The 16,862-nt window shown below is 34.3% G+C and overlaps 2 protein-coding genes across 2 annotated transcripts in view; both read right to left on the bottom strand.

Moving 5' to 3' along the window:
* Window positions 1-3,486: 3,486 nt before the first annotated feature.
* On the bottom strand, window positions 3,487-7,706 carry pygo1 (pygopus family PHD finger 1). The gene is made up of 3 exons (XM_052531381.1): window positions 7,470-7,706; window positions 6,089-6,174; window positions 3,487-5,024 (listed from the first exon to the last, which is right to left on the bottom strand). Exons 1-3 carry the CDS (start codon window positions 7,516-7,518, stop codon window positions 4,044-4,046), a joined length of 1,116 nt encoding a protein of 371 aa, XP_052387341.1. The 5' UTR covers window positions 7,519-7,706; the 3' UTR covers window positions 3,487-4,043.
* Window positions 7,707-10,661: 2,955 nt separating this feature from the next.
* LOC127933876 (protogenin A) overlaps window positions 10,662-16,862 on the bottom strand; it is a 35,226-nt gene continuing 29,025 nt past the window's right edge. Inside the window, exons 15-19 of the mRNA XM_052530925.1 lie at window positions 14,203-14,358; window positions 13,963-14,086; window positions 13,413-13,551; window positions 13,159-13,257; window positions 10,662-12,414 (exon numbers count right to left, since the gene is read on the bottom strand). Of these exons, the coding sequence (XP_052386885.1) occupies window positions 12,031-12,414; window positions 13,159-13,257; window positions 13,413-13,551; window positions 13,963-14,086; window positions 14,203-14,358 (902 nt within the window). The 3' untranslated portion in view covers window positions 10,662-12,030. The remainder of the gene's footprint in view (window positions 12,415-13,158; window positions 13,258-13,412; window positions 13,552-13,962; window positions 14,087-14,202; window positions 14,359-16,862) is intronic.

The following is a 16,862-nucleotide window of genomic DNA, read 5'->3' as shown; positions in this document are numbered from 1 at the left end:
ATTGTTATCTTATAGTGCAATTGCGCTTAAACAGCTTGAATAAATTATTAATATTACAGTTGAGTAAATAAAAAATGGATAAAAGCGTCTGCTAAATGCATAAATTACATAATTAAAAATAAAAGGATTAAGGGGTTACATACAATTAAAAAGGGTTAAATATGTTTGCAGAGCTAAAAGTGGAAAGTTTAAAGAAAACCTGTGTGAAGATCTAAAAAAAAAAAGTTTTTAATAAAATAAAATTATGATTAAATTAACTTTATATCAAACTTAATTTGATTAATAAATAAATCCAACTTGGTTTAAATATATACTAAATAGAGGATATTTGATTAAAATAAATACATTCAAAAATCTGTTAAAATAAACATAAAATAATAAATGCATTTATTAAAAACATACATAAAATGAGATTTAAATAAATATGTTTAACTGTACAGTATATAGTTATTATATAATTTATTGCAAAAATAAAACAGGGTTAACACTGTGCAGTTAAAAAAAGAAAATTGAGTTAAATTCATTTGCATTTCCAAACTATAAATAGTAACGTTTATAAATAAATAAATAACAGAGATATCATTTATTTTCAGAGTTTATTATCTGGATTTACATTCCTAAGGAGAATTACATTAATTATATTCTTAAAATCATATTTTTAATATTCACTCAGGATCTTGTTTTGTGGTATTTGCATCTGAAACTAACAGCTGTAACAATAACCTTATTAAATAAAATATATGCTTCATGTGTTAACAGAATATGGACTTTTGGTGTCCTATTGAAAGAGTTACTTTACTTAAAGGGACAGTTCACCCAAAAATGTAAATGTGCTGAAAGTGTGTTCACTCTCAAGACCATCCGAGATGTATATGAGTTTCTTTTTTCATCAGATTTGGAGAAATGTAGAATTGTATCACTTGCTCAGCACTGGATGCTCTGAAGTGAATGGGTGCCGTCAGAATGAGAGTCTAAACAGCTGATAAAAACATCACAATAATCCCCACCACTCCAGTCCATCAGTTTATGTCTTTAGAAGCCAAAAGCTGCGTCTTTGTAAGTACAGTAGCATCTGACGGCACCCATTCCCTGCAGAGGATCAATCAAATCTGTTCCCATGAAGAAACATGTTTTCAGTTTGAAAATCCAAATAATAAACAGTATTTTCTTTTTAAAAAATACATTATAAAATAACAATAGAGCGACCATTTATTAGAAGTTAAGTGTTAAGTGTGGTTATATTAACTGTATTTATAATTGCTGCTTAATATTAGAATAGTTTATATACGTATAAATTATAGTATATATATATATATATATGTGTGTGTGTGTTACATTACTGCTGGGAATAGCATGATCAAAAAAAAATCCTTTATAAATAAATAATTCCGTGGGAACACTGCAATGTACAATTATCTATTTGTTTCAAATGGTGGTTTAGAATTAATGTGTTATATTCATTTCATTTGGAGTCTTTGTGGATAATGATTTGTTATTGTGAGAGATGTAAACATCATTCCATATAAAACAAACCAAAGCTGTGCAACACAAAATATTTAATGACACAAATAAATGACACTGCATAGAGAAAAATCTTTTTAAAAGCAGTTTTATTAAAAGCAGTTTTATTAAAAGCAGTTTGAAGTGAGAATGAGTTGAATAAAATATTTGAATTATGGCTTTGCCCGAGGTTTCTCTATTAAACAATTCTTTTTCATAACGAAATATGAGTTACAACACACAAGACAACTTTCATTTACATTCAGTAAACTGTATGCGCTGTACCAGCTTGGTTTTGAGGATGCCACTGATGTATTAACTTCATATTGTTTGTTATTTACACTTTATGGGCTCCATACATTCATTTTTCTATTATAAAATTAGTTGCACAAGTATTCTCACCTTATATTGATAAGTGTGTAAATGATTGACTGCACAATGCAATCAGCTCAGGATCCAAATATCATATTTAGAAAAATAAAAACATGTAAGGCACCAGGGGTCAACAGTCAGATGTGGCCAATTATTCAATAACTTTCATTATTTTATCCTTCAGACACATTATCAGTAACATGAACACAGTCATGAATTTGTCACAACAGTTTTTTTTGCGATTGGTTGTCAATGTTATATAACAGTGAGTAAACGCTCAAGTGTACTCAATGCAATGACGTCTTCAGAGCAAAACGTGTGGAAACATCTGGAAAATCAAAGTGCAGAGAGCAAGACATGAAGTTTACATTCACGACGCCACAGTGTTTCTCAATGGAAGGAGCAACACACACAAAACTATAGAGAACAAGAGCAAATCCAAGCTGAATCGACATGAATGCAGCTGGATTTGACAAAAAAAATAAAAATTAAGTAATGCATTTGAGATGATAAATGAATGAATCTAACAAAAACACATTCAGGTAATGCATCCAGAATTATTATTATATATTTTTTTAAATAATTAACATTATTCTCAATGGTGATTCTCATTATACATTCATTTTCAATTAAACTTGTATTTTATCCCTTGATATATATATATATATATATATATATATATATATATATATATATATATATATATTTTTTTTTTTTTTTTATTTTTTTATATAAAAGTAGTATTTATTTATTTTGCTTTGGAGATTTATAATATATATCACCCATTAACATGGAGTTATTAAAATTTTTTAACTCTAGTAAATAAATGGTTAAAAGGACTGATGCACAAAGTATTTTAACTCTATGTGCTTTTTCATGCATCATGCCCAGAAAAACTCAAATCAATCCAGTAAAGAAAGCTGTCGGACGACAAAACTTACAAAAGTATCAAGTGCATCCAAAGTTTCAACTTGTTCTCTGGCTCTTTAAATTCAAGATTTTCACTTCATTTGATCATAAAACAATCAATGAGCCAATGTTTGAAAAAGAGTTATGAAAGGAACAAAATGCAATACAGTTTACTAAGACTAAACGACACGCTGCTAGTACCCTCGACAGGTTACACAAGACACATGATGATGATACTCATCAGAAAATATGCTACAGCTACATTCAATGGGAAAGGCCCAGTCATGTGAACTATTAATGATCAGCATCAACAAAACACTCTCAGCTCATAGCAATCGAATGTCCGTAAAGGTTTCAGAGTTTTATTACTGATTTGACAGATCGAACACCGTTCTGGATACAGAAAATGAAAAGATTGTGTTACTCTGAAACCTGGATACTGTCAGATAGAGTTACAGCTGTAATGTGGGAATGAATTAATAAAAACAGAGTGACTGCTGTTTTATGGATCGATCAAAGAAAGATATCGGACCCCGACCAACTACTTCTAAATAAACACTTTGAGAAAGGGTCGGTTCTGATCAAATTTGTAAAAATGAAGAAATGAAGGGCGCTTTCATAAGCACAGACACACCTCCAGATTTAAAGACATTACATTAGAGATCTAAACATGGAATAAAACAAACACACTACCGTACACAAGTCTGGGGATGGTAAGATTTTTATTATTATTTATTTTTTTATAAAATTATGTTTTTATTTAGCAAAGATGCGTTAAATTGATCAAAAGTGATGCTAGAGATGCTTTTTAATTTAATAATAATTAAAAATGTTTCTTAAGCAGCAAATCAGCACATTAGAATGATTTCTGAAGATCACGTGGCACTGAAGACTGGAGGAATGATGCTGAAAATACAGCTTTGCATCACGGAAATAAATTACATTTTACAATATATTAACAATATATTAACTTATTTTAAATTACAATAATATTTCACTGTTTTTACTGTATTTTTGATCAAATAAGTGCAGCTTCGGTGAGCAGAAGAGACTAAATAAATAAAAAAATCTTACCGACTCCAAACTTCTCAAAAGTAGTGTGCGTTCAAAAAATGATTTCTAATCACTCACTCACCCTCACTTCCTCCTTTCTCCAAAAAAAAACACATTTTCAACACTATTAAAAGCATTCCAGGTGAGTCGAAACCAAAGGATGCTCCAGTAAAACTTTGGAACTCAATCAAAGCAGGGACTTTGACACATCAGTGGCTCTCAGTGTCAGTCGCGCTCGTGATTGTCCCCGACGCCTCTCGTGTTTTTAGCAGCTGCGCTCCTTTGTCCTCCATGCAAGCATCGCAACCCCAAACCGCGGACGTCTCGGCCGTTAGCAGATTGTACGCCGTCTCCGTCATTCCAGTGCAAACTCTGTGGAACCATTTCTGACAGGAAGCCTCGCACAGAATGGCCTCTTGGTCATCGTTCACTTCGCTCAGGCATATGCCACACGGATAGACGGGCTCGGACGAGGACGATGTGCTCCTTCTGTTCACAACTTTATTATTGCTCGAAACGCTGTTGTTGCCTGTGGGTCTTGGCGACTTCTTCATGGCTTCGTTGTTGGCGTGAAGGACGCCGTTGAGTTTTTCCGCTCCGCTCTTTGTCTTCAGCTCTGGCGCGTTGTCCTGAGTCTTGTTTTCTTCACAGTTTTGCGTGGTGCTTTTGTTCATGGCTTCACTCGGGTCCTGTTTGGGCGTTGGCGTAATGCACTGCGTGAAGTTATTCTGTGGCTGAGAGAGATTCGGGCTCGGATTCCCCTCCGGACTGAAAACCAGTCTACCTGGACTAGCACTTTGCCTCAGATTTTGAAGACTGAGGTGCTCTCCTGGATTTGGTCTGAAGTGGATGTTGCTGCTAAACGGCTGCCCGTAATTTGGGTTTTCAGGGTGGCCGTAGTTAAATCCCGGCGTCCGGTTGTATCCCATGGGATTCTGGGGAAAAGGATGAGGCTGGTTTCGCATCTGGTAAGGAGCCCCGAATGGAGAAGGCATCCTGGGCGACATCCTCGGCGGCCCATAGCTGCTAAACCCTGGGTAATGTGAGTGGACAAAATAAGGGTTGGCAGGAGGAAGAGCCTTCAGGGACGGCGAGTTGTAATCGTCATCGAAGGGATTGGAGGCTATTAAGTGATCCGCGCTCGGGTTTGGAGGCGGCGCATATTCAGATAGAGGAGAGAAGGATGGTGCCTGGCGAGAAACAAAGTCATTTTCACTTCTAAATGCTCATTAAAAACTCTGATTCTCCAAATTAAGTAATTTCTAAATCTTCATTCACTTTCTGAACGCATACAAACAGAATTAAAAACAACTTCACTGTTCAAATATTTGAGGTCGGTGAGATTTGTTACAGTTTTTTTTTCTTCTGTTTACCAAGGCTTCATTTCTTTAATTAGAAATGCAACAAAAACAGATAAATATTATTGCAATTTTAAATAATGGTTTTCTATGTGAATATATACCGTATTTTTCGGACTATAAGTCGCACCTGAGTATAAGTCTCATTTATTTAGAACCAAGAGAAAACATTACCGTCTCCAGCCACTAGAGGGCGATATGTCTTCTATGCTGCTCTGTGCTCCTGTACTCTACACTGAAGACATAGAGCGCCCTCTCGCGGCTGGAGACGGTAATGTTTTATATTGGTTCATTTCTCTTGGTTAATTTCTCTCGGTTCGTGTCAAATTAATTTTGATAAGTCGCACCTGACTATAAGTCGCAGGACCAGCCAAACTATGAAAAAAAGTGTGACTTATAGTCCGGAAAATACGTAATTAATTTCTGTGATCAAAGCCGAATTGTCAGCATCATTACTCCAGTCTTCAGTGACACATGATCTTCAGAAATCAGTATAATATTCTGATTTGCTGCTTGAGAGATATTTCTGATTATTATTAATGTTGAAAACCATTCATATTTTGTGGTATATGCCATTCATAATACTTTTAATTTTTTTTAATTCTAAATATAAATCTTTAGTAAGATTATAAATGTCTTTACTGTCACTTTTGATCAATGCATCTTTGCTGAATGTATTAATTTAATGACCCCAAACTTTTGAACAGTTGTGCATGTCTGAGTATTTTGCAAAAACGTGTTATAAGCAACAATATTTAGTTAATATTGTTGGTTTCTGCTGCTTCTAATTGAAATGATGTTCAATCGAATATTGTGATTCATATGCAATGTCAATGGAGAAAATAAAAAAGGGAAATAGCTCAGGAACCAAAGCAGCTGTGAGTTTCATAGCGTACCTGTGTGCTCGACCTGCGTCTCTTTTTCTCTGGGCTTCCCAACAGCAGCCCAGGACCGCCTAAAATATCCAGCCCCCCGTCACCTCCTGGAAAACCACAAACTGAGTTCAACTTAAACTGAACATCCAAAATACATGCGGTCGATCTGAAACATGACATGCTTAAAGCACTGATGTGCATGTAAGCTGTTAATATCAACGCCTTGAGATGCTTTCTTACTGAAACAGGAAGTTTAGGTTGGACATATAGAAGATCTCGTTTCCATTTTTAGTATAGCCGATAGAATTTAGATTACATCACATTGTGCATTAAATCATTTGGTATATTTTCATAAGACTGCACATTTTAAAAGTGTATATTTTAAAACACTAGCATACAGAAGAAGAAGCTCAAAGCTAATTAACATTAAATTTACGAACTTTATGCTGAAAGGTGCAAGTTGCAATCTGTTTTACATTAGCAGATTACAACAATCATATACAATTCAGTGTTTAATTAGATCATATATAGATTATTATAGAATAATTGAATACAGAAATTGGATGAGATATTCAGAAAATAAGCCATAATAAAACATTTTTTTAAATAAAATCATATACGTTAAATTGATCAAAAGTGATGCTAGAGATGCTTATAAATGTAACAAATAATGAAACAAATGGTTTCCACAAAACTATGACTTTTAAGAATTTTATAATAATTAAAAATGTTTATTTAAGCAGCAAACCTGCATATTAGAATGATTGGAGGAATGATGCTGAAAATTCAGCTTTGCATCACAGGAATGAATTACATTTTACAAAATATTAACTTAGAAAATTGTTATTTTAATGTACAATAATATTTTAGTGTTTTTGCTGTATTTTTGATCAAAAAAATGCAGCCTTGGTTTATTATAGTTAGCCTATGTAACTAAAAATATAAATAAAATAAAATTGATTTTTTTTTTATTAAAAAATATTGCTAACTATAATAGCCCAAGGCTGCAAAATATATGCAAAAAAATAAATCATATACATATAATGTTACATACATTTATTCATGTATTATTTTATTTATTTATTTGTCTTGTTCACTGTACCTTAACTTCAACTTTTGTGATTTTTAGTTTTTAAGGTTACATCATAAACATTTGACATTTAATGAATAAGCTAATAAAGTCCAAACTTCACCAAAACTCTGCAGAGAGTCGGATTCATCTGAAAGCGTTCACTTTGAGGCCTGACACGCTTTTCGTATCAAATGCGCTTCTGAATATATCGCTGTCTACTTTTCTGTTCTTCACCAAAGGCCTGAAGGCCGCCGGACTGCTGCTGTCTCTCCGGTAATCACGAGCGACACCGAAATAAGTCTCTAAAAACACGGAGAAAATCTACGTTACCTCGGTTTCGTTTTAGAGAGAATGAATCTTTATCCTGCTCTGTGGACATTACAGTCTCCCTCACATGACTCAAACGTACGGAAGGAACTGGAAAATGGTGTAACTTTGAATTCAGAAAGAGTGATTGTAGTCAACTCGTCTCGTTCTTCCTCTGTTTCGCTGCAATCACGGCGGCGGAGCTCCGTGCGCGACCGGGAAGCGGATTTACTGTTCCTACTACGGTGAAGGCGACGCGATTATTATTCATGAGCTAAACCGTCGCCGTTTGAAGCGTACCAATGACGTCATCTGTTTAATATTGATGAGACAAAGACGGCAAAGATCTTAAAGAGGACGTCCTAAACAAGAAGAACCAGAACGTCAGCACAGCCTAATTAATATTCGAAAGCTAAGCTTTCGCCGTAGTAGTTTCGAACAGGAAAGCTGCACCCGTGCGCACAGTTTGGGAGGAGTGGACACGACACCTTTGACTTGTTGTTTTACGGGCAGTTCACGGAAATGAACGACAGCTCTGCTTGCGTTTGTGGCACATTTCAGTGCGGAGTAGAAAGCGGCGCGGGAGGGGGATTGTGGCGGAGCGCGTGCTCGTCCGCGCGCAGAAACCCCTCTACATTTAAGCGCGTGCGTGTGTCTAAAGTGTTGCGTTTGATGTTAGGCGCGCCACCGAGCAGCTCGATGATAAAAATGATGATTTGCTGATGTACTGTTATAATATTAGAAAGTGCTGTCGTTTTAAAAGTTTTTATTTACTTTGTGCGGCGGCAGTTATATGCGCCTGCAACACAGGGCACAGGTGCAAAAAAAAAAAAAAAAATCTGAATTTATCTTTTATTTTAATTGATTTACTTTGCCTTTTTTCCCCACTTTATTTATTATTATTATTCCATTATATATATATATATATATATATATATATATATATATATACACACACACACACACACACAATAACTAAATTATACTAAATGTTTTATTTTTTACAATTATTTTACATTAATATGCCACAAACTGTAATATGTTCATATTTATTTGTATATATAATATTGTGTGTGTGTGTGTGTGTGTGTGTGTGTGTGTGCATATATATATATATATATATATATATATATATATATATATATATATATATATACTCATTCCTTAAGAGAAAAGAGACACAAAAAAAAAATATTTTCTGCATTTTTATTTAAACTGGAAATCATTCTTTATAAACAATCTATTTGTGGTGGGGGTATACATCTTTGGCATAAACATTACACCATATTGCTGAACAGAAAAAAAAAACTTTCAATAAACGCATGGTGCATGTATTAGGAAAGAAAAGCAGAATACTGACATGGAATTTTATTTATTAAGAAATACATTCAGTTTTTAAGGCGTATAGACACATTTACTGCTGCAGTGTGATGGAAACCAAACCATCACTGCTTGAAGAGTTTACACTTTATTATTATTATATATATATATAAAAAAATAAAATAAAATAAAAACTTCAACAGAAGAATACCAGATCTGAGTTCAAATGAAAATCAAGAATTCCTATCAGCAGTGAATAAAGTAAGATGAATCTGGACTGATATTATTTCCTGAGTAAAATCACATATATTGGGTGGGTAAACGTGAGTTTTCACCTAACATGAATAGAGGTCATCTGTTCGATCAGCACATGCAGATGCTAAACATTTGACACTTTTTATGACGTTGCATTTCTAATGTGCAACATAAAGCTGAAGAAATCAGACAAAACTGCATGGAATCACACTTGCATACACAACGAAAACCCCAATGTGAAGTTAACAATTTAACACAACAAGCAATATTTTTCTAAAAACTAAAGCATATTAAAATGTATATCAAAAACATAAATCCCAGCATCAAATCTTGCTGAAAACAAGCCGAAGCTGGTCTGGAGACGTTTTAGCATGATCTTAATCAGACTGGAAAACCAGCGAAGACCAGCAGCTCTCGGCTGTTTTCTTCAGGGAAACCATATTTAGTCAGTACTTTCATAAAATCCAGGGTAAATTATTAATCCCCCACAAAAACAAAAACAATACAATAATTCTCCTCCAGTGAGAAAAGTTTTAAAGGGAAACAAAATGCATAAAATCCATCATCTTTGGTTCACTTGAAAGTCATAAAGGATTGAAAGCACCACCGTGTAACACTGTTTTTGGTTTCCTGATGTCCTTTTCAGTAAGCAGATATCAAATCCACTCAGGAATAAAGCTTTGAAAAAATGACAAAACACATGCAAAAGAATCCACATTAATGCTCTGTGCAACAGCGAACACAGTCTTTGGTTTCAGGCTGCTTGCTTCAAAAAGAAAACTTGAAAATTGATTGTGTCTCTCTGATTAAAAATACAGCGAGCAATTAGTTTCCCCTGATTGAGAAGAATTTCAGCTGCATGGAATATTAATATAATATAAAATCTCTCTCTGTATATAATTCTCATGTACAGTAACATCCATGCTGAACTTGAAATACTAATGGGGGAAACTGATCACTGCGACATTTGATTTAAAGAGGTGACTCTCATAAAGCCGATCAAGAACATTTTACTCCAAATTTTTTTTTTAAAGTTATATTTTGCAGTTCCAATATTATTTTCATGACAATTAAACAATTCATTTTAAATCTACAAAATATAATATATTTTATATCATGACAATTATTTTATACCATGACAATTAAGTATTAATTTATGATTATTTACATCAAAAATATATTTTAGATTATATTTACTTTTTATATAATGAAAATGTCGAATAAGTAATAAATGTATGATTTACATCAAGAATATATTTTTATGACAATTAAGCAATGAATTTATGATGACTTACATTCAAATACATTTTAATATAATGTGATATAAAATATAATATATTTTATATTATGACAATTATTTTTATCACAACAAATAAGCAATTAATTTATGATATCATATGAAAAATATTTTTATATAATGTAATAAAAATTAGAATTTGGGCTGAAATGTGCTTAATTTTCATGAAAATAAAATAAGTTTTGATTTTCTTTATGCAAAATTGTACTTCTTGTTTTTTTTTCTGTTGATTTTGGAGTGAAATGTAATAAGATATTCATGAGATTTTTAATATTTGCGTGTTTTTTCATCTCCACCTCATTTGGTCGCAGGTGTTCTTTAAAGCAGCTCTTTTTTCCGAACCGAACAGACGTTCGCTGGTCTCTGGGTGTAACATCTTTGGTTTAATTCACAGATAATCTCATTGTCATCTTATCATCCCAAAGACCAGCAAACCAGAAAGAAGAACTGAAAGAGCAAGCAGCTCTGCAGATGATGGTGTGTCACTTTGCACATTGAGCTGCGTGAAACTACAAACAACTCCAAACTAATCTGAAAGACAAGTGCTACACTCATGATCCTAAATCTAAAATAGCATCAACTATTTCAAAGCACTAAAGTAACTCAAATGCGTACTCAGTAGTACATATTCTGTATGTCGAGAAAAATAGATATCTTTGGAGGCAAAAAGGTATCATGATCATTCAGATTTGATGATTATTTCGGACTGCAATCAAATCAATCTCTTGCTCGTGTATCTGCAGCTCTTCACACGTTATTATAAGGCCATTATTTAAAGCTATCAGTTTTGACCAACTAAGAAGCACCCAGCATTTTTGTTTACTTTGTACTCAAAAAAAGAAATAAACTACGGAAAAAGAAATCCATCTCCACGACAGAGGTCACACACATACATTCAGTACGGGTCAACCGCCCGGAAAAAACCCTGTCCATCACACCATGTCACTGTACAAAACACATGGCTTTCAAAGGATCCCTGAGATAAAGAAAATCAGACACGACTACTGCTAAAAATTCAAAGGTAAATGAGGTAGTATAAAACAGGGACTATAAGAGCAAAAGTACACACATTCATACGACGAACCTGAGAAATCTAATGTGACCTGAAGTGGAGTCGCAAATAAATCATTCGTAAACATCACAGAGTAAAACATTCACCTGAAAGTTATTTAACGTTTATGAGCCTGAGGTAGGACAAGAATGTAATGAGCTGGGTAGCTCCGCCCACTCTGACATCCAATTGGTCCCAAGTCCTGCATATTAAACAACCACTTTGTTCTGATTGGCTGTGACTCAGCAGTATCATGACAAACTGCATCTCGCCGACTCAGGACGGGAAAAAATACAAAAACACACAAACTAATGTGAAAATAATGCTGTCGAGTGTATAAGGGGATATTAAATACTTAGTAGACAAACTGAGGTAGATTAGGAAGTCAACAGAGGTTTCCGTTGTCTCTCTGTGAGGTTACGTCAGAAAGCGTGACATTCACATCACACGTTTTGGACGTTTTTTTTTTAACACATTCATGGTGGGTGAGATTCTAGTTTCTATCAGACACACAATCGTTTATAAAAAAACAACAAAAAAGGACAAAAACAAATACATTCACCGAGAAAGAGGGCGATGTGGACGTCTCGGGTCATCCAGCACTGCTCAGTAGTTTGTTTAGGCAGCTGGGGGCGCCAGAGGGCATTCGCATTATTATTTTGCTAAACAGGATGTGTCTCCATCATTTCCTGTTCCTGAAGTGTTGTTTGCATCATTGGGATCATGTGGTGATGCAGCTCTTTCTCTGTAACCTCGTGGGTTGGCGTTTCGGCCGACGCTTCGCTCTCCTCTCCCTGCAGGGAGGACGGGCGACTGCTGACACCCAGAGAGAGGTTGTTCGCCTCGATGTCATCGTGAGAGTAGCGTCCCGAGTCACCCGTCTCGTGGCTGCCCTCGCTGGAATGAGAGCCCTCGCTGTCGCCCCCCGGTGGCCCAAACAGGCCCTGCAGAGAGGACGGCGGGTGTTGAGGAGGGGTTTCCGTGTAACACAGCAGGGTGGTGCCATGAAGATACGGATAAGAAGGACTGGAGAATCTCTTCACATCCTGATAGAGGCAGAAAACACCAGTAAACAGCACAGAAAGAAAGGGTTTCTGAGCTAAAGAGACATACTTGAAAAATTTACTATATTAAACCCAGAAGCACAATGGAACCGATAAATTGTTTTAGTTTTCTTAAAAATGCAGAAAACAAACAAACAAACAAAAATGAATCCCATTTTATTTTATACCAATTTTATTTAAAAAAAAATTGTGACATTAAGAAAAATTAAGTTAATTTCCTCCCAATTCTCATTATGTATTGTAAAAAAATAAAAAATAAAATAAATTATATAAATAAGTTAAAATAAGGCATTATTTTTTATAATATACTCTTATTAAAAATAAGAAATTATTTAAATATTTATGATTCATTAATATTTAATATTTATATACCATTTTAGTTTATTTATTATTTATATACCATAGTAGTAATAATTTTAGTATTACTCATAGTAGTCGTCATAGTAGTAAAAAACACATATTTATACATACTGGCAGTATTTACTACCTTTAATTTATACTAATTTCAAATAATAAAATAATAAATAGTGTTACTATGATAATGTTACATGAACATAATATATTATATTGTATCATTTAGAATATCGTACAAAATTAAAAGCATTGTTTTCAGTGTTTTTTTCCCCCACACCCTGTTTTCTTAATGCCTTTTTATATTTCTTTTGCTGATGCTGTCAGACGTCATGATGCTTTAATAACTAATTGAAAACTGTAACGGTTTCATACCTTGTTATCCCTCTTTAAGAAGTTCCATCTCTTTCTTCTCTTCTTCTCAACAGTGGGCTTCACTGGCCCATAGCTGTTAATGATCAGATTTGTTCCACCCTAAAGCAGGAAAAAAACAATCATCACAATATTGTTTTCACACAGGAAAAAATTGGATGAATAAAAAAAAATGTCATTTTATTTAATTTAAATAATGTATCTGTTTTTTTAACAAACACACACACACAAGGTACTTTTTGTCATTTTAAACAAACCTTTGCGTCGATGAAATGATCCCTCATCATGGGCATCATCACCTCCACACTCTCAGCTTGACTCTGATTGGCCAGACGGACAGAAGTGGGCGGAGTCTGTTCTCCAGCTTGTCTGATGGATTTGCTATTGGAAGATTTCCTGTCACAAACAATGCAGGTCAGTAACAGAATCATCATGGAAACAATCAGTTAAATGAGATTTGAGAATGCATTTGTAATTATATATAATCTGACAATATGCAATAATAAAAAATACTTGCAGCAGTTTTTTTATGTATACTATGCATACTATGCATAAATTATAAAACTGGTAGTATTCATTAATATTTTGATTTATAAAATGCCTTTGTAAATTTTTTGTTATTTTGAATATTATTTCCATTTATATTTCTAATAAAATCTTTCTCTTTATAATATTTCTATTAAGCTTTATTTTATTTCAGTAAATGTAACTTCAACTTAAAAAAAAACAAAAATTATTTTTTAAGATTTGTATTTTTTTCTTTTATTTATTTCAGCTCTATTTCAATGACATAACTGAATTTCTAACCTGGTTTTCCTCCTGCAGGCCAGTATGAGGATGCAGATGATAATGCAGGTTAAAGCGATACACACCCCCACCACTATCCCCGTCATTGACCTCTGATCCAGGTGATAGAAACCACCAGAAAACACTGCAGATGGAGCACAAAAAAAGTGTTAAGATGACATCAATCAATGGCAAATGAGATCATGTATTTAAATGCAATTAAAGATGGCACTTCATGAGTACAAAGGAGCCGTTGTTCACCTGTGCCGTGTGTTTGAGAGGTGTGTGTGTCTGCGTGCACGCTCAGTTCTACTGCAGGTGAGAACGGCCCGTCTCCCATCTGATTGGACGCTGAGACCTTCACCAGGTACACCTGACCGGACTGAAGATTCTCCAGCAGGGCCATCGTGACGCTCCCTGAGAACCAGGGTAACATCATTAACCAAAAAGAACATATACACCTATTCACGAGTTCACCCTTACATCTAATCTGAAGGCAAATAGTAGGCATATTTTGGCGTGCTGTCCTGGGGGAGGGGTCCGGGCCCGGAGCATAGCCCGAACCCAAATAACTCCCCCTATCCCTAATTTGGGATAAATAGATTAGAAGTGAGGAGTTGGGGTGGAGGAGGGTTGCCGAAAAACTGTCGTGGGACAGGAGGTAGGAAGACTGGATATATATACACGTGCGTGCTATAAGATGATTAGCTAAACGAGATGCACCTGTACCAAATTGGATGATTATCTGATCGTGCTTCTCCCGAACTTTGTTAATAAAACCACATTAAATAATAATGCACATCGTAGACTTGAAACAGCTGTGGACTACAGAAAATTCTGTTTCAACTGATTTGCAAATTACTTTTATCTGCAGTAATTTACTGTGTGAATCTTAAAGAGAAATAGAAAGATATAGATGTATACTTTGCATTAAAATTATTTAGATTCAGACCAAGATGCTTAAAAACAGGAAAAACATCCATTTGTGAATGCATTTGTAAATTTGATACATAACCTATTTGTTTTGCTAATTTTAGTAAGAAAACTCTATTTTAGTGTTTTGAGTCAGCTTTTATCTTTATATTATCAGTTTCCATTAAAATTTTAAGTTTTAGTAATTTTGTGTATTTTTGCCATTTTTATTAGTTATCAGTTTTTTATATTTAAATGTTTAATTTATTTTTATTTCAGTTTTCATTTTAGCATTTTTAGAACCTGAATTATTTTTAAATTATTTTCCAAGGCAACATTTTAATTTTCTTTTAAGCTTTTTAAGTTTTTCATCAAATATTTATAGCGGGAAAAACATTCCATTGAAGCATATATTTAAAATGTATCTTTTTATTTATTTATTTCTGCAAATGCAACGTTTAATTGAATGCAACATTTACTTTTGGTCCACAGTCCTCAAACGAGTGTGTTTTCTGTCTCTTCGTAGTAAAAAGTATAGGCACTTCTGATTTGATTATGACTTTTTAAATTCAGCAAAAACATTACTTTTAATGTACTGTATAAATATTTATAAAATATAAATAAGCATAAATATTGAATACATTCTGAAAATTATATGTTTTTGCATTACTTTATAAAATTTTTGTTTTTGTTTATGTAAAATATTATTTTTAATACATTTCTTTTGATTTTGTTCTGAAATATGACACAGGCATGTTCATGACAGGTTTTTTGAGATTTGCCCAACCAGTATTTTAACTCTTGAATCCTCAAGTGACAGCACAGGATCAGAGTTTTACTACAAACAGACAGAACACGCCGTCATCACCGCTGTGATTATTTGTGACCAACAGATTTAGGGTGTTGAGTGTCAAAGGTTTAGTGACTAGTTTCATTACAGTACCACCCAAAAGCAGGCTGGGAATGAGCTCAGGATCCGGAGGGCTGTGTGTGTAACTGAAAACAGATGAACAGCAGACCCTCTGATCATTTACAGTCACTGCCCTGGATTTAGAGCTTATATACACTGAGCTGTCCACAAGAGACCTGTTTCAACACCTAGTGAAATGTTCAGTTTCTATTCAATTCAAGTTTATTTGTACAGCGAATTTCACAATACTATTGTTTCAAAGCTTTAGTACACATTCATGCAAGTACTCCACAATCAGCCACAGATAAGTGTGTCAGAGTCAGTGTTTTTATTAACGAGATGCTAGTATAGTTTTCAAATTTTACTCCGTTTTTTTTTTGTTTGATATTTATATTATTTTTATGTCTAAAAGGTTATTTAGTTTTAGTTATTTTTAGTTAATCAAGTTAAACTAAATGAAAAATAGAAATGTTATTTGGGAGCTAGCTGAAAATATGTTTAGGATTTTTTTTGTTTCATTTAGAGTTTGTTTTATTTCGAGTGAAAAAAAATATTTAATGGTTATAGTTTTTGTAATAACCCTGACACACACACACTCACACACTCACTCACTCACACACTCAATCACTCACTCACTCACTCACTCACTCACACACACACACTCACTCTCTTGCTCACACTTACACACTCACTGACTCTCTCACTCACTCACACACACACTCACTCACTCACACTCACTAACCGACACACACACACACACACACACACACACTCACTCTCTTGCTCACACTTACACACTCACTGACTCTCTCACTCACTCACACACACACACACACTCACACACTCACACACACTTACTAACCGACACACACACACACACACACACTCACTCTCTTGCTCACACTCACACACTCACTGACTCTCTCACTCACTCACACACACACACACACACACACACACACTCACACACACTTACTAACCGACACACACACACACACACACACACACACTCACTCTCTTGCTCACACTTACACACTCACTGACTCTCTCACTCACTCACACACACACACACACACACACACACACACACACACACACA

The sequence above is a fragment of the Carassius gibelio genome, chromosome A18, assembly GCF_023724105.1.
Source record: "Carassius gibelio isolate Cgi1373 ecotype wild population from Czech Republic chromosome A18, carGib1.2-hapl.c, whole genome shotgun sequence".
Taxonomy (NCBI): domain Eukaryota; kingdom Metazoa; phylum Chordata; class Actinopteri; order Cypriniformes; family Cyprinidae; genus Carassius; species Carassius gibelio.
Note: the sequence above shows the minus strand (reverse complement) of the source record. Positions and strands in the feature narration are given on the sequence as shown.